This window comes from Marmota monax, unplaced genomic scaffold (genome assembly GCF_021218885.2).
Source record: "Marmota monax isolate L192 unplaced genomic scaffold, Marmota_monax_Labrador192_F-V1.1 WCK01_AAM20220418_F8-fsc00095, whole genome shotgun sequence".
NCBI classification, from domain to species: domain Eukaryota; kingdom Metazoa; phylum Chordata; class Mammalia; order Rodentia; family Sciuridae; genus Marmota; species Marmota monax.
Window position 1 is genome coordinate 1369081 of NW_026695244.1, and position 25297 is coordinate 1394377.

A 25297-nucleotide genomic window follows, 5' to 3' on the forward strand; every position below is an offset into this window, starting at 1 on the left:
GGGCAACACAGATGGTTCTTCTTGTACACTATCCCTGAAGATGAATGAAATTACTAGACAATATAATCACACTTCTTTATAAAGGAGGGTGAAAATCCTGACACTAACTCCTAGACCACTCCTCCAGAGTGGCATCCATTTACCCCAAGCATTTTGGAACGAGGAACAAATTCCTGAACACACTGGGGACCTGACCATTGAAGAGCATCTATTTTCTTTGTTTCATGTGGTTTCTATTTATTTACAGAGTGCCATGGTTATTCATAATGCTTTACAAACCATAAAAACAAGGTCTCCACCCTATAGAATTTACAGTGTAATTTAAACAGACATGCTGCATGGGCTGGCAGGTCAGGCATGCTGGGGGATGGTGTTGGTGTTGTATAACATGGGTGTGGAGGGTTTCTTCTTCACTTATAAATACTTTCCAGTTACAAGGCCCTTTCATCTGGGATCCCCAAGCACTTTAGAATAGCAATAACCCCGATTGCTTTCTAAATGCACTTTCCATAAACTGTTATGGGGACTGAGTAAATGCTTTTAAATGTCTATTAATTGATCTGTGGATCTGTTCATCGTCCATATTAAACAGCATGGATGTAAACACGACAGTGTAGGTGAGGCCTGATTCGGGCTGTGGTCTGGCTGCTCACAGATCACAATTCCAGAGAGGCTTGGCATCCTTGCCCTGGTGCTGGAAGGGCCACAGGGACACCTGTGCATTTTCCCAGGAGAGATTCTCTCTCAACCTAGATTCAGAAAGATCACCTCCTGGAGCCCTGATTCACCATTTATGGGCAAGTGAGCATTTCAAAATCAGCTGAGTTTGGAGAAAGAATTTCCACTGCAGAAACCTGGGTAGTCCTCCTTGGCTAACCATAGTGATTCTCATTCGACTCCCTCCTAATTGCTCCATCCAGTGTTTCTGATGCTACTCTTCTCTCTACTCTTCTCTGTAGCCTTCCATAATGCCTACCACCATCCATCCACTATACTCACCTCCACTATATGTATACATTCGCTTCTTTTCCTAGAGGACCCACCTTTCTCCATGTCCATAAATGTACCTGCCTTAAAGTTTTGTGGGGTTTTGTTTGATTCTTTTGTTTTGTTTTGTTTTTGTTTTGCATGAGGGATTGAACCCAGGGGCCCTTATCCACTAAGCCACACCTCCAGCTCTGTTTATTTTTTATTTTGAAACAGGGTCTCACTAAGTTACTTAGGGCCTTGCTAAGTTGCTGAGGCTGGCTTTGAACTTATGGTCCTCCTGCCTCAGCCTCCCAAGCCGCTGGGATTACAGGTATGTGCCATCATGCCCAGCTGCCTCGATGTTTTTGAAGTACCAGGGGCTCCTTGAGTCCAGGAATTATGTCTCATATAGTAATCTCTCAGGAGATTTTTTTTGAAGGATCTTGCTGTACCTTGAATGGGTGATGAAGGAGAAAGAAAGGAGCAACTATAGCCTAAGACCTCTGTAAACTATATATAACCCAGGTTTTGTAAGATTTTGTCCAATCTACTGTAAGGAGGTCACTCTATAATAATGCTAACAATTGAATTATGAAGTGTTAAAAAATAGGGAGGGGCGCTATAAATTTGAAAATAGTTTTAATTTAAAATATACATAACATAAAGTTATCATTTTAGCTATTTTTAAGTTTACAATTCATTGGCATTAAGTACATTCACACTGCGAATCATCTCCAGAACTTTTCATCTTCCAAACTGAAACTCTGTACCCATCAGATACTGACTGTGCTTTCCCCTCCCCCAGCCTCTGGCCACCACCATCCTACCTTCTATGCTAGGCACTTCACATAAGTGGAACTGTACATTTGACCATTTGTGATTGGCTTATTACATTTAGCATAAGTCTTTAAGGTTCACCAACTTGTAGCATGGGTCCATTTTCCTTTCTTTTAAAGGCTGAATAACATTCCATTGCATGTCGGTGCCATTGTGTTTGACCATCCACCTGTCAATGGACACATGGCTGCTTCCACATTTTGACTCTTGTGAATAGTGCTGCTCTAAACATGGGTGAACAAACAGACCCTGTTTTCACTCTTTTTGGGGTATATGCTCAGAAGTGGGATTGATCGATCACACTAATTCTATGTTTAATATTTCAGAGGAACTGTTATAGCAATTTCTATACAAGCTGTACCATTTAACATTCCCACCAACAGCGCATAAGGGTTTCACTTTCTCTACATATTCATCAACATAGGTTGTTTTCTATTGTTGTTTTAATAGCCATCCTAGTAGGTGTGAAATGTTATCTCATTGTGGTTTTGACTAGATTCACTGTATTGATTCTCCATGATAAACGCAATCTCATGGAGATTCTTCCTCATTAGAATTGAGCCTTCCTCCAGGGACCTGAAAGGTAAGTGGGCTTGTAGCCTACTGCACTTCTGCATCCAGGCCAGCAGGGGGCACTTCCACAAACCGACGGACAGATGGCAGGGCAGCTTGCTTGCCCAGGCCAATGGAGGGTCCTAGATCACCATCAAGGGGGCCTTTTTGTTGCTGGACTCACTTCCCTCTCATCTTGTGCTCCTCGTGGCGTCAGCATTGAAGAGAATCAAGCAGCCTATGGAATAACAATGTTTCTCAATGGGGATGCTACTGTCAAATTCCAGTGGGACAATTCATTTTATAGGACAATCTCACACACTGCAGAATCCTAGGCCCCTTTTGCTAAGCCAGTTATTGTAACCATCAAAATGCCCCACCCACATTTCCAAAGTTCCTCCTCTGGGGAGAGAAGCTGCCCATTTGAGAACCAGGCACAGAAAGGAAACTGAAGAGTCCCAGTTTCACTCATGCGAAGCAGCCACTGCTATAATGAGGTCTTGTGTCCAGTTCATGGGATGCTGGGGCTCAGCCAAGGAAAACATCACAGGTGGCTTTAGGTGACCTAGATCACTCCCCTGAGTCTGTTACGGGTTAGTTGTCAGCGGCAGGCTCATGTGTCAGGAGAAAGGGGAAGACACTCTAAAAGCAAGGTGAGCATACAACAGAAAGCATATGGCCCCCTCCCCCACCCCCACCACCAAGACTTGCCATTTGAGCCTGGTCCTTTCAATGACCAGTGGACAACCCCCCACCTCTATCCCAGCTGGAGAATGAACACTACTGCCCTCAGCAGTCTCTGCCTGGCCTCTGCTGAGTTAAGGGACTTCATTTCCCTGTGCTGCCATAGCAACCGGGAAACAACCTCTGCCACAATGAAAAGGATGGTGCTGTGGCCCAGATCTGTAGATGCACACAGCCAGTAACAGAGCAACCAGAACCAAGGGACAACAAGGGCTCCCGCAGAGGACAGAGAGGTTGTCCAGAGAGTATACAATCCGGGGCTTGAGGAGTCTGGGCAGGCAGTTTGTTTTTCTCTGCACAAAGATGCACACTGTCTAAACTGTGTGGCTGGTTGTTACTAAGAAGCTGCTGTAAGAGGGAAAAATGTATTTAATAAAAGGCCCAGTGTTTGTAGTCTTCTTGTGCTTGCTGCTGAGCTTCGGAAATCTTGAGGTGTGACCAGTTTTCAGCCTTCAAAACCAAGATGAACTGCCCCTGAGAAGGGTGGTCAGAGGGGAAACATGTTTAAGCTCTCTCTTCTGAGCCGGGGACACGGGAAGTTGGTCCAGAACAAACAGAAGTTGGAAGTCTATTTTGAACCAGAGGTGAGTCTTATAGCTGAAAAGGGGCATGTTTTGGGAGTGAGGGGAGGAATGCTCTATCCTTTCACTTGAGGATGAACCAGGTGTGTTTTGGTGTGGGTTGTTACTGAGATGGTGAGGGTCTCTCGCAGATCTTAATGTAGTTGGCCTCATATCCCAAGATTGCCCCTGGGGCCCTCTTCCTTCCTCTTGCACCTTGACGGACAGCCTTCTGTGTTTGAGATGGAAGGAGAATCCAGATTGCCTGGAATTTGGGTGGTTTGGTTCATGACCAGAATTCCCACCTGGGTTCTAGGCAAGCCGTTGTTTATTTGGTTTTTAGAAGTCGTGCTCTGAGGTTGAAATGCTATGTGTGTTTGTGCCATTTCAATGGCTTCCTTGAACTTTCTGGAATTCAACCCACAGGATTCATATTTAATATATGCAAAAAAAATATATCATTTTAGAGGATTTTAAAGAGGTGGTAAAATTTCCTGGTTGTACTAGAATTTTATTTCTTGAATCCTGCCAGGAATAAGAAATCCATTGGGAGTGCTTTGCAAATTTGGGGTCATACAGAGATTTCCATTGTCATGGCAGTTTGTCATGATATTTGACCTTTGCTGTGTTAAAAGACATATAAAATTTCAAAGGACCTCTATGGCCAATGCCATTTACTTACAAGATATATAACTATTTTATAGGCTCCTAAATAGCCAAATTAGGTAAAGTTACATAGCATCTGGAATGTGTAGAAATTCTCCCTGTGTGCAGCTGAACCAGTAGTGGGTTGGAATGGTTTTCTCCTATTTAAACTGCCAACCTATCCAGATCTAATTTCAAAGTTATCTGCTGCCCTTGACAATTCTGACTACCTACTTGCATATCAGGAAACTTTAACTGGCCCATTACCTACACTGTACCCACTCCAGCCTCAGCACATGAATGGCTGTCCTGACAATCGTAAGGAATAAAATAGAATCATGCCCTGGGTCCTACTAATTTTGAGATGCGGGAAGAAAAACCAGTTGCTAAGAAGAGTATTTGTGTTTCACACCGGTAATCCCAGCAACTCAGGAGCCTGAAGCAGGAGGATTGCAAGTTCAAGGCCAGCCTGGACAACTTAGCAAGATCCTGTCTCAAAAAGTCAAAAAAGAGCCGGGCATGTAGCTCAGTGGTAGAACACCCCTGGGTTCAATTCCCAGTACCAAAAATAAAAGAGTAATTGTGTTCCATGATTCCACATGAAGCAACTCAGAGAAAATCAGTAACTGAAGGGAAAGTCAAACACTGCACGAGTGGAATTTGCTAAAAGAGGGTCTTCCACAGTGATTCAATCAAGGCAATTTCTTTTCATTACAGGATTACTTGAACTGGAAGTCCCCAGAAGACTATGTCCTGGTCAGCAAACCTCAGAATGAGGAGGATGCCAACCAGCATTCTTGGAACCTCTTTCTCCCTAAGACTTTTAGCACACGAAAGGGTGCCCTGATCCTCTACTCAGAAGGACTAGCCATCTCAGCATGGACCCCCAAAGAGAGGAGAAAGGGCTCCTGCTGCCCCAAAGGTCACAAGAAGGGGCTGGATCTTGAACTTCGTACCCTTCAAGATCTCAAAGAAGCTGTCCTGGCATATGGAAGGAAGCAGGTAGGCAGAGCAGTTCCTCGGGTTTGGGGAAGGCACTGGCCTGTGTGTCTAGAAATCCAGTTGCAGTCCTGGGGATAACTTCCTGGACCCCAGGAAAGGTATGAAACCCTCAGATCTCCATTTCCTCATCACTAAAATATGTTTGTATGTCGGCCACACACAATCTTCATGAGGCCTGCATGAGCTAATACATGAGGAAGGGCTCTGTTACCATTTTGTATTTTCTTTTCTGTTATAGTAACAAAGTCCTTTTAAGCTTTCAGACAGATTCAAGCCAGCAGACATTTCACCAGGAGTCCTTGAAATCCTGTCTCAGAATCATGAGCATCATCGTCCTACCTCTGATGTTCTTGGCTTTGTGGAAAAGAGAAGAACATTTTTAAATATTTACCTTGGTCCCTTCAGCGTCTGGAAGACAAATTAATGACCTTTTCCATTCTGCATTTAATATTAAGGGGAACCCAGTATGCTCATTTTCTGATTCAGACTTTCTTGTGAGATGCCCACGTAGACCCTGCCTTATATAACTGCAGGCTTCGGCCCTTTGACTAAGGCCATAATATTATCTGGGAAGATGTGTCCCTTTATGAAATTCTAGATTTGAGATGATGGATTACTCTGTGGTTTGCATCTCTGCTGACTAATAAAATCATTAGCTTCTGACACCAGGCCCTCCATACGTTGGTTTCTCTTCCATCTCCCACCTATTCTTGCCAACATCTCTACTTGGGGCCCCTCAGCCCCCTATGTGCCTAGTTCACTCCAACACCCTATTCCCTTTCTATGGCAGCCTAACTCCTACCCACCCTTTAACAAACAGCTCAAATATCATCTCCTCTCTGAAGCTTTCTCCCACTTCCCTAGGCAGAGATATCCCTGGGCTCCTACTTTTGCAAACATTCCCATACCATCACGCATTATTTATCTCTGACCATCTGTCATCCCTGATAGAATAACATCTCCCCCATCACAGGGACTATGTCTAAATCACTTCCATAAATGTTTATGGAATGAATCAGCCATGCATGATACTTTCAATGTTTCTTAGATTGTCTCCCATTATCATTATTGGACAATTTATCACCTACCGCCACCCTAGACAGAGCTTTCAAAGGAACGCTCCTTCTGTTTCCTTCCCCACTTCAAAATAGAAAGGCTGGATGACCTTGACCAAACACTCAATTGTCCTTTGTCTTGAAATCCTACATTTAGGATGAAAGGAAGCCAATTGTTCTCAGATGCTTACTGCTACTTTGTAGCTGTTATTTTATTTAATCTTCACAATGATCTTGTAAAATGTGGTTTTCTGCCCCCCTTTTGTAGATAAGGAAACTAAAGCTCATAGGAGCTGTGTGATTTGCCCCACGCCAGAGAGCTAGTAAATCACTAAGCCAGGATTAAAAAATGGGACTGTCTACCTCTAGGGACAGCATGGTCTGCACTTTGTCCTATTGTCTGTGGACCTGAAGGACACCAGAGGCTGTCTGTCTGGTGTTTGCCTGTTTGCCCTCAGATTCTCTCTGCACACCCTTCTCCTGCTTGGCTCTGTGTCACAAGGGGGTTGAACACAGGCTATGTACAATCCCACAACTGTCTGTGTCAACTGGTTCCTGATTGATTTGACAAGGGGAGAAGTCTGGAGAGGGAGAAGGAGAAAGATGGGTAGGTTCCCCCTCCAACTCTCCTCAAGTGATTAGATACATCTGCATCATCTGTGACCCAGCTCCCAACAGACAGACACATGATGGCCCTGAGCTCCTTCAGGTGACTCCACCAGCAATTCCTTTGTCCCTCTAGCATAAGAGTGGTCCCAGCTTCTGATATTACTGATCTTAGAGTTGTCTTGTATGGGGTTCTCCTGTGGCATGGTGGGAAACAGTAGTCTTTAGCAGCCTGGGTGCAACCGGCAGGATTATGGCCACAGTCTGCCTTCGTGAGCAGGAGGCAGGAGCGTTAGTTGCATTGTATCTGGATGTTGGCATAAATGTGGCCCTGCTCTGTGAGACTTATCTACCCTTTTGTTCGGGTAGATAAGGGAATGTATTGAACTCCATGGAAAATATATTGCTTCAATATCCGATTTCTGAGCTCCCCAAACCTGTGTGTAACCAATCCCCTAAATTAAATTCCTTCTGTGTTTAAATACTTGGAGTAGTTTCTGGTTAGACACTGACTGTTATGCAGACCAACTGCCCAGAGTAATACTTCCCACAGCACTCAGATGCATGTCCATATGGCTACAGTCTTTGGGCAACAGGGATCTTGTTAATTTATGAAGTAGGTGAGTCCATTTGGGAACAACTTCATTTGGGTCAGATTTGGGCTCAATGAAAAAAAAAAATAAGTTCCTGTCTCTGGTATCCATCTATTAGATTTATAGCTCATACAAAACAGAATACAATAGTCTAACTCCAAGTGGGTAGAAGGGAAATGATGTGAAGAAACCAGAAAGGAAATAAGGTTTGGAATAATAGCAGGGCAGGAAAATTAAGATTAGAAAACACAGAACATTAAAAGAGGAGAGAAAGCAACTCAAAGAGAAGAACTCTGGAAAAAAGAGCATCATCTGATTAGGAAGAGTACAGACTAAGAAGACAATTTCCAAATGCTACCCAGAGCTGAAAAGGCTACAGGGAAACAGCAGTTTCATGCATTAGGAACAGAAATTCACATGATGTTTCTAGAAGGCATTTTGAAAAAAAATCTAAAATGAGTGAATACACTTTGATTCAGTTTTCTACTTTGAGAACTTGCCCCTAGGAAATAAATGATATGTCCAAAGATTTATTGCACAAAATGTTTAGTGTTATTTGTATCTCTAATTTTTATTTTATTATTATTTTTATTGTTCTTAAATCCTTTAGTTATTTATTAGTACGCAAAACACTGAAAATAATAAATGTAACACAATAAACATTGATTAGAAAAATTACAGTATAATCATTTAATGGGTTTTGGGTCAGACGATAAGTCATGTATCAGTCATAAATAACATGCAAAAATAAAACAGTATTCATATATAGGTAATAAAAACATCAATGTTCTATAATATTTTTTAAATATCTACTGAGCTCCTTTTGCTTCTAAGTGCTTCCCAAGTATAATTAATTTATGCTTTCTAACAGTCCTGGGGGTAAGTGATATTCCATGATCCCATTTTAAAGATGAGGAAACTAAAGCACAGATAATTTGAGTAATTGGCTCAAGAAGATCATTGCACCAGAATTCCAGACCTGGCAGTATAGAAAACATTGCCATCCTAAAATGATCCAAATTTTTAAAAGATTAATTGTACATTCTTAGAAGTATACACATCAAATTTTTCCTCTGGGTTCAACCATGACTAGTGTAGTTATAAATCATATTTTTATTTATATATTTCTTTTTATCAGACATTATTTCTTAAAGCCATAGAATTAAAAAAAAAACAGAAAAAAGAAAATATTTTTGGCTTTGAAGGAGGTAGACAGTTGGCCCTAGAGATCCAAGTGGGAGATGAAGGAAGGAAATGAAATAGCAAACTGTGCTTTGAAGGTGTAGTTCAGCAATAGAGTGCTTATCCAACATACTATGCTGTAAATTGAAACCACTGATAACCATACTGTCTTCCCCCAGGGGCAGTATTTCTTTGTACACATAGGATAGGTCAAGAATTAAAGACACCATATTCCAAGTAAAATAGAAAGGTGGAGGGAAATAAATGAGGAGGGTTCACCAGTATGGTAGAACTGTTGAGGGAAGAATCTCTACTGGCTGGACCAAGAATCAAGAAACCTACTCGGGCCCCACTCAGATCTGGGAAAATGGAGTCTTTACAAGGATGTGCAATTCAATGTCCAAAGTATCTCCCAATGTTTTAGTCAGCTTTTTCGCTGCTGTGACAAAAGGACCCAACCAGAACAACTATAGAAGGAGGAAAAGTTTACGTGGGGGCTGTTTCAGAGGTCTCGATCCATAGACAGCAGGCTCTATTCCTTGGGGCTCAAGGTGAAACAGAACAACATGGTAGAAGAGTATGGGGGAGGGAAGTGGTTTGCATGGTGCTCAGGAAGAAGTGGGAGAGACTTCACTTGCCAAATACAAATATATACCCCAAAGCCATGCCGCTAATACCTACCTCCGCCAGCCACATCCCACCTGCCTTCAGTTACCATTCAATTAATCGCATCAGGTGATTAATTCACTGATTGGGTTAAGGCTCTCACAACCCAATCATTTCTCCTCTAAATCTTCTTGCATTGTCTCACACATGAGCTTTTGGGAGATACCTCACATAAAAACCGTAACACCCAGCATCCCCAGTTCTATGTGTGGGTCTGATGGGATGCACATGATAATATCTCTGGAATTTATGCCTCAACATACACTCACTCTTTAATACTCTATATGGCCCAGCTTCCTAAGGAGCAAAGATAAATGTGAAGTCAAGAGACCAAGAGTTCTCATACTTCAAGATACATACAAATATGTTCCTTGGCGGTTGATTTGCCTTTTTTTCCCTAAATATATTTGTTTATTTTTAGAGTCATTTTATTTATTTATTTATTTAAATTAGGTATATGTGACAGCAGAATGCATTTTGATTCATTGTACATAATTGCAGCACAACTTTTCATTTCTCTGGTTGTATACATGTAGTATTGCACCATATGCACAGTCCTAGGGTAATTATGTCCATCTCATTCCACCATCTTTCCTGCCCCCATGCCCCCTCCCCTCCTCTCCCTCCCCTTTGCCCAAACAAAGTTCCTCCATTTTCCCATAAACCCCACCACCACCATTATGGATCAGTATCCACTTATTAGAGAGAACATTCGGCTTTTAGTTTTTTGGGATTGGCTGGTTGATCTTTTTTTTTTTTTAATTTTGAGTTATAGATGGACACAATACCTTTGTTTTATTTATCTGTATGTAGTGCTGAGGATCAAACCCAGTGCCTCACATGTACTAGGCAAGTGTTATACTACTAAGTTACAGCCCCAGCCCTTGATTTGCATTTTAGAACAGAAATAAATCTTGTTCAGCACTCTGAAAGTTAAAATCATTCTTCTTCAGGTCTTTCATTCCTTCAACTTCTTATTTAGAAGTCAAATAGCTATAAAACCTAGATAACTATAATTTGGGAGTAGTTTCTAAATGATAGTCATAATGATGCTCTTGAAGCATCACAGAATTCTAAGGTATCTCTCAAATCAAAAATATCAAGTAATTTTCAAATTGTTAAGTATTTCTTATTCTTATATTTTTAGAATTATTGTAAATCTACTGATATTTTAATATGTCTGTATTAGTCCATTTTCTGTTGCTATAACTGTATATGACAGTTGAGTATAAAGAATGGAGGTTCTGGAGGCTGGGAAGTCCAAGGGCAGGCACCAGCATCTGCTCCACATCTGGTGAGGGCCTTCTTGCTGCATCATAACATGGCAGAAAACATCAAATGGAGTGATAGAGCAAGCAAGCTTTCTTCTATTCTTAAAAAGCCACTAATGCTTCTATAGGGACCACACCCTCATGACCTCATCTAATCCCAATTATGTCTCAAAGGCCCTACTTCCAAATACTATCAACATATGAATGCAAAGATTAAATTTCCAATATGTAAACTTTTAGAGGACATGTTCAAACCATGGCAATGCCCCATAATGAGATGTTGATTAAGCAATATATTAAAATAAAGAATAGCATGCCATTTTTCTATTCTGTGGAGGGATAAATGGGATTTAGATAATTATAGCAGACTTCAACCAAGGTTGTATTGCTACAACCATTTCCTTTATAAGTGGGACTATATTTTGAAGTATTGTCAGCCTTGTTCCATTGATTAGATCCACACTCAACTATACCCCCTAATTTCTCCCCACATTCTAATACTCAAGGCACTTAATTCTTTGGTTATTGTTTTCGGACACTGTCTAACCCATGGAAGTTTACCACTGTATCAAGTAAGAAAATACTATGAGAAATATGTATTTGAATCAAGCTTATTTTTCCCATCTTACATAACATAAACTCATTTAAAATAAGAAAATACAGAATGGAGGATATTACCCTTTCAGCCAAAGATCAGGGGGATGAAAATTCCCTTTGCAAGACCTGATCAATAACCGGCTACTTGTTTGATGATGTCCCTAAAAAAGGAGAAGTATTCCCACAGCTGTCAATCAAGTGTTAAGGAGGCAGCAAGGCTAAGCAAGGAAGTGACTTGACTGCTCTTTTTCCTGGTGTCCTGCATTTGTGCAGGTCCTGAGCACTTGTACTTAGAGGTTTTCATAAACCTAGAAGTAGGAAGGACCAAAGAGAAAGGTGGGCGAACTCAAAGGTAATGTCAATAACCTGACACTCGTGGAGTTCTTACGTATCTGTGTAATAGCTTCTCTCAATCCGTTCAAGCCCATGAACTGAATGCTTGAATTGCCTCCATTTTATAGGGGAAAGAAACTGGGACTTGACACTAAATAACTTGTCCAAAATTACACATGCAACAGAGTTAAAGTTGGAGCTTGGACAACCCTTCCAAAGCCCCACTCTTAAGAGAGGGCCTGACTTTGGAAGACTCCAAATAGCCCAGGTGGAGAAAGCATCTCCCCAGATTTAACAGTGTTTGTAAAAAGTGGATCTGGGGCTGGGATGTGGCTTGGTGATGGAGTGTTTGCTTAGCATGTGCAAGGCCCTGGGTTCCATCCCCCACAACACACACACAGAGTTTTGTCTTTCCTTAAAATAACTCTTTTCAATTCTAAAAACAAATCAGATTTTCATTAAAAATCAATCTGGGTTATAAATAACATTTTTATATTAAACAATATATATGATCCAGTAGACTCTTGTTTTTCTAGATTTATGTTCTTCATCCATCAGTTCCCTGTATAAGCAACAGAGAACATTTATAATAATGCTCATCTAGAACTTACTATTATGGCAGTCACCATTCAAATCATTTCACTTTATATTTAATCCTCACAATAACTTTATAATTTATCTCCATTTTTATTGTGGCAACATATACATAATAAAATTTACCATTCTAACCATTTTTTGAAAGTGTAGAGTTTGGTGGTTTAAGTGCATTTCACATTGTTGTACAAACATTCCTACCATTCATTTTCTTTCTTTTTTTTAATTTTTAATATTTATTTTTTAGTTTTCGGCGGACACAACATCTTTGTTGGTATGTGGTGCTGAGGATTGAACCCGGGCCGCAGGCATGCCAGGCGAGCGCGCTACCTCTTGAACCACATCCCCAGCCCCTACCATTCATTTTCGAAATTTTTTCATTTTACCAAACTGAAACTCTGTATCCATTTAATATTAACAACCAATTTCCTCCTGCCATTTGCCCCAGGCAACTAACTTCCAACTTCCTGTGTCAATGAATTCAACTACTCTGAGTGCATCATATGAGTGAATTCTACAGAAAAACCTTATACACTCCTCTTTGTTTTTGTTTTGGTACTAGAGATTGAACCCAGGGACACTCTATCACTGAGCTACATCTCCAGCCTTTTAAAAATTATTTTTATTTTTTATTTTTGGTACTGGAGATTGAACCCAGGGATGCTTAGCCACTGATTCACATCCCCAGGCCTTTTTATTTTGAGACAAGGTCTCACTAAGTTGCTTAGGGCCTCGATAAGTTGCTAAGGCTGGCTTTGAATTTGCCATCCTCCTGCCTCAGCCTCCGACTGACTGAGATTACAGGCTACTATGCCTAACAGAAATTCTTCCCTTTTAAAACTGAGCAATAGTCCATCATGTGTTTATACCACATTTTGTTTATCCATTCACCCATCAATGGACACTTGGGTTGTTTTCAGACTTTGGCTATAGTGAATAATGCCCCAGAAACATGAGAATACACTATCTGTACATGTTCCTGCTTTCAGTTCCTCTGTGTATGTATCCAGAAATGGAATTGCTAGATAATGAGCAATTCTATTTTTTAATTTTTTCAAGAACCACTGTACTGTTTTCCACCATTTTACATTCCCACCAGCAGTGCACAAAGCACTCCAGTTTCTCCATATCCTTGCCGACACTGGTTTTCTGTTTTCTTTTCCCTCTCTCTTTAAAATTCTATAGAAGTTATCCTAACTGGTATGAAGTAGTAGCTCACTGCAGTTTTGATTTGCCTCTCCCTAATGGAAGGTGACATTGAGCATCTTTTCATGGGTTTATTGGCCATCTGCACATCTTTTTTTTTTAATATAATCTATTCAAAAACCATTTTTTAACTGGATTTTTGGGTTTTGAGTTGTAGGAATTCTTAAATATTCTGACATAAATTTGCAAATGTTTTACCCTATTCTGTAGGTTACCTTTTCACTGTTCATAGAATTCTTTGATGCACAGCAGTTTTTAATTGTTTTTCTTTTTTAATTAATTAATTTATTTTATTAGAATGCATTTTTACATATTGTACATGAATGGAGCACAACTTCTCATTCCTCTGGCTGTGCATAGTTCAGAGTCACTCCAGTAGTGTAATCATACAGGTATAGAGAGTAATAAAGTCTGTCTCATCCTACCGTCCTTCCCATCCCCAAAGCCTCAGCCCTCCCCTCAAATCCAATTTATCTACTTTTTCTTTCTTTTTTTGCCTGTTCTTTTGGTGTCATATCCAAGAAATCATTGCCAAATCCATTGTTATGAAGTTTTTCTTCTAAGAGCTTTATAGTTTTAGCTCTTATGTTGAGGTGTTTGTTCCATTTTGAATTAATTTTTTTGTGAGTAAAGAAGTCATGGCTCAACTTCATTATTTTCATGTAAGATATTTATTTATATCACCCCCATTTGACAGGTTAAGAAACCAAGGAACAGATTGGCCAAATAAATTCCCCAAGGTCACACAGCTAAGAAGTCATTGTGATAGAATTTAAACCCAAGCCAACTGAGCTTTTATAGGAACTGGAGCTTAATTTTTTGCCATTCGCAATTTTGGTTGTTATACCTTTATGTTTGTGACATGTGGCTGGTCAAAGCTTTTGATGCTAAATGGTTTGTTCAGGAATCAAAACTTCTTATAATGAGAAAATTCAGACCACTTCACGCTTCTCTTCTTTTTTAAAAAATATTTTTAGTTGTAGATGGGATATATATATATATATATATATATATATATATATATATATTTTTTTTTTTTTTTTAATGTGGTGCTGGGGAATGAACCCAGTGCATTACATGTAGGCAAGCGCTGTACCACTGAGCTACAATCCCAGCTCGAGGACTTTCTTCTTTATAACCCGGTATGTGTGGTTGCCAAAACCATATGATCAGGAACACATGGTTGCCAAAGATAAATGGGAGTGAGAATACTATTCATACATAATTTCAGAAATGAAATCTGCAGAGAAAGGGACTGGATGAGAGTGGCATTGTTTGTCCAGGCTGATTGAAGGCAGGCAGGGGCTAGCAAAGGCTTTTCAGCCACAGCTGCCTGGACTCTCTTCTTTCCACCCTGTCCCCACCTCTACTCCAGTTGCATTCACCTGGCAGCCCCAAGACTGGCTCTAGTCACACCTGCACAGGTGTGAAAATAATGGGCTGTCACCCTGTATCTAAGGCTTGGGCTGTACCAGAGCACACTGACTCCAGCCAGCTGAGGAGGGACAGGAGGCACCAGCTGTGCATATTGAGAGGACTTCTGTCTGGAGCTGTCACCTCAGGGCACAGGTGGTCAGCCGTGAGTTCAGACATGACTGGTTCTTTCCACTGAACTGAACTAACAACTAATGAGTAATCACTAAGTAGACAGTGTCCAGAACAATACCTGACATGTAGCAGATGCTGAACAAAGTCATTGGATGAGCATATTAGCTGCCAGGGCATATCAGGGGGTGGTTGCGACCTCTATTCAATAGAAGTTCATAATCTAGTGAAGGAGGCTGATTTGTATCCTAGTGACACTTGATACAAGGCACTCTATGAGAAAAGCTGAGATATAATTTATGAATATGCTATGGTATGAATAAGGTAGCAATTGTGACTGATCTTTTATATTATCATTTTAATTGCACTATCTGTGGGGTGTGGTGTGATGATTCAATATATACAGTGAATAATGGTAAGAACCGGGTAGTTAGCATTTCCTTTTCCTTAAACATCTTTTTCAGATGAATAGTTTGCAAATTTTTTTCTCCCATTCTGTAGGATGTATCTTTGTTGTGTTGAGTGTTTCCTGATCAAGCTGGGCTCAGAGCCCCTATTGTCCAGCTACCCAGGATGCTGAGATGGGAGGAAAAATAAAAATTTGTATTAATATGTAACAATTGTACATACTTATGAAGTACAGTGTGATGTTTCAATACATATATACAATGTGTGCTGATCAAATCAGGTAGTTGACATTTCCACCTCCTCATCTTTACTTTGTACTTTGTATTTGGGGTTTTTGAGCTCCTCTCTTCTAGGTATTCACAAAAGAGATAATAGGTTATTATGAACTACATTCACTAGAACTTATTTCTTCTCCTTCTTCTTCTTCTCCTTCTCCTTCTCCTTTTGTGTTCGGGTGGAACCCTAGGGCCTCAAGCACACGAGGCAAGTGCTCTACTATGCAGCTACACCCTTAATTATATTCCTTCAATTTAACTGCATCTCAGTACCTGTTATCCATTCTTTCTGTATCTCCCTTCCTCTCCACCTCCATCTGCTTCTAATAATCACTGTTTTGCATTCAGATCTACTTTTTTAGCATCCATATATGAAAGGGGGGGGAGAATATAAGGTATTTGTCTTTATGTGTCTGATTTATTTTACGTAACATAACGTCCTCTAGTTGTACCTATTTTGCTGCAAATGATAGGATATCATTGTTTTTTACAGTCAAATAATATTCCATTGTATGTGTGTGTGTGTGTGTGTGTATCACATTTTCTTTCTCCATCAGTTGATGGGCACCTATGTCAATTTTATATTTGAGCTATTGTAAATAGTGCCACAATAAACATGGCAGTGCAGCTATCTCTTTTGTAGGCTGATTTTCCTTCCTTTGGATATATACTCAGCAGTGGGATTCCTGGATGATGTGGTGGTTCTATTTTTAGTTCTTTGGGGAACCTCCATACTGTTTTCCACAGTGGCTGTACTAATTTACATTTCCACCAATAGTGTATATGAGTTTCCTTTTTCCTACGTCTTCACCAGCACTTGTTAGTTTTTCTTTTTTATTGTAGTCATTCTAATTGGAGTGAGATAATACCTCATTGTAGTTTTGATCTGCATTTCCCTGACAGCTAATGATGTTGAGCATTTTTTTCATAAATTTGTTAGTCATTTGAATTTCTTCTTTTGAGAAATGACTATTCACATCATCTGCCCATTTTTTAGATGTATGTTTTTTGTTCTTGAATACTTTGAGTTCCTTATATATTCTGGATATTAATCCTTTTTTAGATGAATAGTTTGCAATTTTTTTTTCTCCCATTCTGTAGGGTGTGTCTTTTCGTGTTGAGTGTTTCCATCACTGTGCAAAAACCATTTAGTCCTTTTAGTTTGATGTAATCTCCTTCATCTGTTTTTGCTTTTGTTATCTGTACTTTTGGAGTCTTATCAAAATCTTTACCTATATTGATGTGACACTTCTGACTGGGAAAAGCTAGAGTGGATTCTTGGAGGAGGTAAAATTTGAGTGGAGTCTAGTGGTCGAAAATAAATGGAGGGCTGGGGATGTGGCTCAGAGGCTGAGTGCCCCTGAGTTCATCCCAAGGACCCTAAATAAACAAACAAATAAATAAATAAATAAATTTCTTAGGCATAGGTGAGTTGGGCCTGGAGGGGAGATAGAGAACAGGAAGTTCAGGGCAATTCAATAGGCTTGGCTCTGGCTAGAAATACCCAAAAGAAGTGGGTAAGGGCTGAATTGTGGAGTGCTTTGCTGGCCAGTCCTGGGATTTCTGGGCCTCTCTCTTTGCTCCTCTGTGGACTCCTGCACACAAAGCCTGGGCTACCCTCTGCAGTAAGGTGGCAGCTGGCTGTCCAAGCCAGCTTCTGCCCTTCTTAGGGACTCTGGCACCCTGCCACTCATATCTACTGGGCAGGAACACAGGCCCCACCTCCTCCTTCCATCCTGCCAGCAGTGGGGTGAGTGGACAGGACAGCTGATCTGAAGGCAGCGACAGGCAGCTGAGGTTCCCCTCTACCCCTCCACATTGGTAGGCCTGGCAGACAACAGGAAGGCAGCCAGGCTGAGCAAGTCCCTTGTTAAAAGAAGCAGCCACACACGGTGGGCTGTGGATAACAGGCCACTCGGCTTTCATTAATTGCTCATCCCAGAAGAAACCGAAGATGGTGGGGGGGGAGGGGGTTGGCAAAGTCAAGGCAACCTGGACGGCTGAAACCATCCACAGCCAGCTCCTGCTGCCGTGTTTACTCCCCTGTTCCAGAGACTCCCTTCCCAGCTCCCTTCTGTCTCCTTTTATCTTTTAGAATAATTCTGAGTGGGTGGTTAGGTCTAGAATAACATTGGGGTGTGACAAGAAATATGGGTAAGAAGGGGGGCAGCATGAAACTAGTTAATTTTTAACTAGTTTCCTATTTATAATCTAATCATATTACTCAAAATTTGATTTTATAAAAAGATAGGAGAATTACTTGTACTCTTTGGCCTAGCACCCTCAAACTGCCATTATTAGCATCTTCATCTGTTATCTTCCATTCTCCCACCAAATTTGTACATATATGACACACTTTTTTTCTCTTTCTTTCTTTCTTCCTCTCTTTTCATACTAGGATTAAACCCACTGGCACTTTACCACTAAGCTACATCCCCAAACCTGTTTATTTTTTAATTCTGAAACAGGTCTCACTAAGTTGCTGAGGGTCTTGCTAAATTGCTGAGGTCAGCCTCAAACTTTCAATTCTCCTGCCTTGGCTGTCTCTCTTGGGTTATTTGATTCCAAACCCCATGAACTTTCTACTCTCTCCACTATGCTATTAGCTAGGTTCAGAAAAACTCCAGGATTTGCCCAAGATCATAAAATTCCTGTGAGGCAAAATGAGCCTGGAACCCAGATGCCCTGGTCTTACATCAGGGGCACTTCCCCAGGCTTTCTCATAAGCTGTCTTCTCTCCAATCTTTCACTTTTACTTTCTGGACCCACTTGATGTCTCCCTGTGTCCATTGTTCAGGCTCAGCAGGCCCATAAGACTGAAGTGAAAAGGCAGAAGTAGAAAGGAATTTGGTGCCTGTAGAACGTTGGAGCTATTGAACCTCTGGATCATTGAACATCTGATTTAGCTAACGCTGGTAGTCTCTAAACTTTGGTCTGTTTGTTATCTGAGTTAATACATTTTCTTTTTCCTTGTATCAGCCTGTTGAGTTAGGTTTTACTGAATCCTAACAAGCACGAACACATTGGTGTCTCTAATCTCACAGTTTTTACTCCCCAGGACACTTGTTGAAGCAAAACTGTCATTTCCTCTTCCTTTGACATCAGGCTGGTTTGTGGTGCTTAGTCCTGGTCCATTGACGAGATGATAAGTTCTTAAAGAACAGAAGGCTTTGCCCTTATGTGTTTTGAAGCCCTGGATTCTGGTACTGACTCCACTGGTAACTGGTTTAGCCATTTACCCTCTGCTGTGGTTCAACTGTGTCCATCAAAGTTTGTGTTAGAAATTTAATCCCTACTGCAACAGTGTTTCAAGATGGGACCTTTAAAAAGTGGTCAGGATTAATGTCATTATCATGAGATTGGGTTAGTTATCAAGGGAGTGGGTTCCTGATAAAAAAATGAATTCAGCCTCTTTCCCATCTCTCCACCCATCTTTCATGTGTGTACATGTGTGCAAATTCACGCATCCTCCTTTGTCCTTCTTTCTTCAGCCAAGGAATGACGCAATAAGAAGGCCCTCACCAGATTCTGGACTTCCCAGCCTCAAGATACCTATATCTACCTATCTATATCTATATCTATATATAGATATACACTCACACATATATACACACATGTGTATATGTGTATGTGTGTGTGTATTTGTGTGTGTGTGTGTATCCTCTGTATTTATAAATTACCCAATTGCCACAGTCTGGCTGGGCACAAATGCCACAGTCTGGCTGGGCACACAATCACGAGCCACCACACAGCTTGTAGATTCAAACAGCAACTCTTTATTCCCGAACTCACACCAGCCGTCTACAATCACGTTCTGGGGAAATCCACGTTCTCTTCCCAAATCCACCTTCTCTCCCAAATTCACCTCCACTGGGCTTCTATCTCCAAAATATACTGTCTGAATCCCGTGAGAACTCAAGGGGAACTCAGGCAGCAGGATACGCCCTATTCCCAGCAGGAATAATCTTAAACCTTAAACCTGGAACCTAAACTGGGAACGCCCTAAACAAGATTATCTTAAAACCGGGAACACCCTAATCTGCCTTGGTCCTTGAGCAAGGTCATGTACATTCAATGTCACTGCAACATGGGGTACGCTGGCAAGGAAATTGTCATACCTACTTGGCTAATGGCTCCCAGCATCTCCCCCCTTCTGATTAATTAAACAACAAGCAATGTGGCTTAAGGACCGTGCCTGGTAGGTTGTCCAATTCAACATATGGTTCTTACCCGTCATCGGAAAACTGACCTTTAGGCGTCAGCCTCCTGTCTTAGGTTGATACCACTGCAATTGAATCATACCCGTCACTGACTACCGGTCCAGCATACAGCCATACTTGTGGATAGGTCTATGCACCAGTGGGGGGGTGAGGTTCTTTGCCTCACCTCTGTTGGCCCCCAAATTTGGCCTTGGTGCCAGTGGGGGAGTGAGGTTAATGTGGCTTATGGACCGTGCCTGGTAGGTTGTCCAATTCAACATATGGTTCTTACCCGTCATCGGAAAACTGACCTTTAGGCGTCAGCCTCCTGTCTTAGGTTGATACCACTGCAATTGGATCATACCCGTCACTGACTACCGGTCCAGCATAAGCCATTGGCCCCCAAATTTTAGACCATCACTAGCAGAAGGGAGGAGGATACAGAAATGCCACGACACCAAGCCAATTGACGGCTCCTTGGGAAAAATTGCATCACTGGTGACACCATCAGCAAAGATATGTCAGCACTACCACAATTAACATGGGGTGCGCTGGCAAGGAAATAAAAATTGCATCACTAGTGACACCATCAAACGATAGTTACATAGTCCAGGCAAGTTCTGCAAGCAGTTCAAAGCAGAGGAATCTATCAATATGTCCATTTCCTCCCAAAATCCGTTTCCTCCCAAAGTAAGTTGAGTCTTTGATTGAGCATTACTTGTTGAGTTCTTCACCAGCACTGAGATGGAGATAGGAATTCTGGCAATGATGCTAAAGAGACATTATCCTGAAAAGAATTATTAAATATAATGAAAAGGAAAGGTGAAAGTAAACAAACAGATCTGTTAACCTACTTTAGAAACAATCCTTAACAGCTTTTTACCTAATTTAAATTAGTAAACAAACAGATCTGTTAACCACCTTTAAAAACAATCCTTAACAGCTGTTTACCTAATTTAAATTAAACCATTTAAATCACGTGAATAAAAAAAATAATAATAATTCGGATCCATTTTTTCATGAGCGCTCCTCATACAAGAAATATGGACATACGCACATACAGACATACAACACAAAACACAAGAGTGTACACAAACGTACAACACATAAGAAAATAGTAAAGGCCTTGTAGCTTTACCTAGGTGAAATCTCCATTGCAATGTTTAAAAACTCCACAGTCAAAAAATAAAACTGATCAGAAAAACATTAACCTAGGTTTGTATGAGCTCAAAAAATAAAAATAGAACCTTATGATGTGGAAAAATGCAATAATAAAATAGCTATTGAAAAAAGCATCCTGGTTAATCACTGTCGCAGATGTAAGAATGGCCAAGCTGGAGTTCTGGATATCAGCTGTTATGGATTTGAGTCAAATCATCTTCTTTTCGATCTGTAGAAACTGTTTTAGTTAATCTCTCTGGAATCCAAATGGGCTGCTGTTCTCCCTGTGGAAAAACACAAACAGACCCCCGACTCCAGACAATCACTGGGTCAGGACCTTTCCATTGTCCTGTTAGAATATCTTTCCAAAGTACTTTAGGCTTATGTACATTTTTTGGATACATATGCCTTTCCGCAGCACTAAGTCCTGATGAATCCAAATTTAAAAAGTTTAGAGTAAAAAGCGTTATTTTAAGTTTATCTTTGGGGGATATATACCCCCTTCCAATTCCCTCTTTTTGCTTTAATAAGTATGTTTTAATAGTTTGATGAGCTCTTTCAACTATGCCTTGTCCCTGTGGATTGTATGGGATTCCTGTTATATGAGTAATACCAAATGATGAGCAAAATTGTTTAAAAGAGGTAGAGGTATAGCCAGGACCATTATCGGTTTTTAACTGTTTAGGAACGCCCACAGTGGCAAAATTTTGTAAGCAATGAGCTATAACATCTTTAGTTTTTTCTCCGGCATGAAGGGAGCCCATCAAAAATCCAGAAGAAGTATCGACTGTAACGTGTAAATATTTTAATTTTCCAAATTCTGGCAAGTGTGTGACGTCCATCTGCCAAATATGGTTAGGTATCAGTCCTCTAGGATTGACTCCAAGATTAACTTGTGGTAAAAATGTCACACAATTTTGACATTGTTTTATTATATGTCTGGCTTGTTCCTTAGTTATTTTAAAACGCTTTTGTAAAGTATTAGCATTAACATGAAACCTTTTATGAAAATTTGTAGCTTCTTCAAATGTAGAGAAAATATGTATGTCATGTGTAGTTTTATCTGCTAAATCATTGCCTAAACTAAGGGCTCCAGGCAATCCTGTATGTGCCCTAATATGTCCTATAAAGAATGGATCTTTTCTGTCCCAGATTAGACTTTGTATAGTGGAAAACAAAGAGAAAACAGTAGAAGAAGGGGAAATCCTACCAGCATCTTCAAGAGATACTATAGCATTAACTACATACTGACTATCAGAAAATAAATTAAATACAGAATCTTTAAACATCAAAAAAGCTTGTAAAACTGCATTAAGCTCTACCTTTTGAGCTGATTGTTTTGGTACTAAAAATGTAAAAGTTCGATCTGGGGTAACTACTGCTGCTGTACCATTATTAGACCCATCAGTGAATATATTTGGAGCATTCATGATAGGTGTTTTTCTTGTCATTTTAGGAAAAACTACAGGATGCTTAGACCAAAAAGACAACAAAGGATTAGATGGTAAATGATTATCAAATGAAACATTAGATTTACACATGATTATTGCCCAAGTATTTAACTCATTAGCTAACTCATCAATTTGATCCATAGTATATGGAGTAATAATTTTATTGGGAGAAATTCCAAACACTCCCTTCGCTGCTTTTATTCCTTTGAGTATTAATTGTCCTACAGCCTCAGGATACCTAGTAAGAATAGTGTTAGGAGAATAAGGTAAATGTATCCACAATAATGGACCTTCTTGCCAAAATACTCCTGTAGGAATATTTTTTGTTGGTAGTACAATAAATAATAAAGGCAAACTTATATCAATTCTATCCAAATGTATGTTTTCCATATATGTTTCAATAATTTTTAATGCCTTTCTTGCTTTAGGAGTTAACATGCGGGGTGAATTTGGATCTGATGGACCTTTTAGAATATCAAATAAAGGTCCCAACTCTCCTGTTGGTATACCTAGATAAGGCCTTATCCAATTTATGTCTCCCAATAACTTTTGAAAGTCGTTAAGTGATTTGAGTTGATCTACTCGTATTTGAATTTTTGGTGGACGGACCATGGTTGAGGATAATAGAACTCCTAAATAATTAATTGGAAAATTTAATTGTACTTTATCTATTGCTATCTCTAGATTATAATTTTTTAATAAGTTTGTAAGTGTGGCATAACATTCCAGCAATATGTTTTTATCTTTATGTGCCAATAATACATCATCCATATAGTGAAATATTTGTAGTTCAGGATTTTGATTTCTAAGTGGCTGGATTGCTTTGTTAACATATATTTGACACATAGTTGGACTGTTAGCCATCCCTTGAGGGAGTACTTTCCATTCATATCTCTGATCAGGACCTTCATGATTTAATGCAGGGATAGTAAATGCAAAACGTGGACTATCCTCGGGATGAATTGGAATTGAAAAAAAACAATCTTTAATATCTATAGCTAAAACATGCCAGGTTTTTGGCAAAGCAGACAATTGAGGAATCCCTGATTGAGCAGGTCCCATAACAACCATCTCATTATTAATGGCTCTTAAATCTTGCAATAATCTCCATTTACCAGACTTCTTTTTGATGACAAAAATGGGAGTATTATGGGGAGATATGGAAGGTTGTATATGTCCTTCCGCTAATTGTTGTTTGACCAGATCATGGGCTACTTGTATCTTTTCTTTAGTCAGGGGCCACTGAGGAACCCACACTGGTCTTTCTGATTTCCAAGTAATTTTGATTGTCTCAGTGGCCCTTTCTGAAAATCCAACCCATGTCTGTCTGTTCCTTGATCTATTTGTACTGGTGCTGCTATACCTTGCCCTTGTTTTCCTAATCTTTTTTCTTTCCTAAAGCCTTGTCTAGCCCTAGTAGTGGGCGCATTAGGATTGATGTTATTTGTTAACGTCAAACCTAATTGATCTAGGACATCTCGTCCCCATAAATTTATAGGAAGATGATCCAATACATATGGCTGTATAGTTCCTTCACATCCTTCAGGATCCTTCCAATCTAATATCATAGAACTTCTATGGGGATTAGTCGCCACTCCTAGGCCTCGAAGCGTTTGAGTGGCTTGTTGTAATGGCCAATGTTTTGGCCATTCTTGACGAGATATGATGCTAAGGTCAGCTCCTGTGTCCAGTAGCCCATTAAACTCATGACCTTGAATATTTAGTTTTAGCATTGGGCGAGAATCTAAATTTAAAGACAACATAGCCCAATCTACACCTGTGGAGCCTAATCCCCTGGAACCTCTTTCTACACTATGACTAGGAAATTTATTATGTAGGCTGGGTATTATTAACAACTGTGCTATTCTATCTCCAGGTGAAATTACTGATATACCTCTTGGAGAACTAGCTATAATTTTTATTTCACCTACATAATCGGGATCAATTACCCCAGGACTTATCATAAGTCCTTTTAATGTAGATGAACTACGTCCCAATAATAAGCCTACTGTTCCTTGGGGAAGAGGTCCTTTTACTCCTGTGGGAATGATTTGAACTCCCATCTCTGGAGTTAATACTGCTCTGGCAGAGGCACAGATGTCCAACCCTGCGCTCCCTCGGGTTTGTCTGATGAGGGATTTAATGGACAATGTGTCCTGGGCACTACCCTGATGGTGTTGCTGGGATCCTCCACTGCCCCGTATATTTGTGGTTGTGGGCCCCGGAGCATTGGGCCCCCCTGTCCGTTTTTTGGCAATGGAGCCTGATGCCTTTCTCCACGATATCTTGGATAAATACCTGGTCTTTGTCCGTTTTTTGATAAGGGAGTACCTTCTATGGTGGTTTGAGAACGGCATTCATTAGCCCAATGTCTCCCTCTACGGCATCGTGGGCAAATACCCGGTATTCTATTCCTTTGATACCTACTTTTGTTAAACCCTCCTCTTATGGGGCAATTCCTTTTAAAATGTCCTGTTTGTTCACAATCATAGCATGTTTTTGGCCTGGCATCTAAAGCCTGTTGTACTGCAGCTGCCAAGACTTGCCCTTGTTCATTAATATCTCTACATAATTTAATATATGTGTTTAAATCTTCATGTCTCCATGGTCTAATAACCTCTCTGCAGCAACGATTTGCTTGGTCATAAGCCAGTTGTTTTATTAATGGCATTGCTTGTTCTGTATCCCCAAAAATTTTGGCAGCCGTTTGAATTAGCCTATCTACAAAGTCAGCGTAAGGTTCATTAGCTCTCTGTATTACCTTAGATAGCTGACCTTGTAAATCTCCATGTCCTTGTAAAGTCTTCCATGCCCTAACTGCGTCTGCAGCAATTTGTGCATATATA

The 25297-nt window shown here is 40.3% G+C and overlaps 1 protein-coding gene across 3 annotated transcripts in view; it reads left to right on the plus strand.

Moving 5' to 3' along the window:
• Positions 1-3232: 3232 nt before the first annotated feature.
• The window catches only part of Kiaa2012 (KIAA2012 ortholog), a 115204-nt gene continuing 93139 nt past the window's right edge, over positions 3233-25297 (plus strand). For 2 of the 3 annotated variants that reach the window (XM_058578148.1, XM_058578149.1), the window contains exons 1-2: positions 3237-3686; positions 5025-5309. In XM_058578148.1, the coding sequence (XP_058434131.1) occupies positions 3603-3686; positions 5025-5309 (369 nt within the window). In that variant the 5' untranslated portion in view covers positions 3237-3602. Of the gene's footprint in view, positions 3687-5024; positions 5310-25297 lie in introns of all 3 variants that reach the window. The other variant, XM_058578150.1, reaches the window with a different exon arrangement.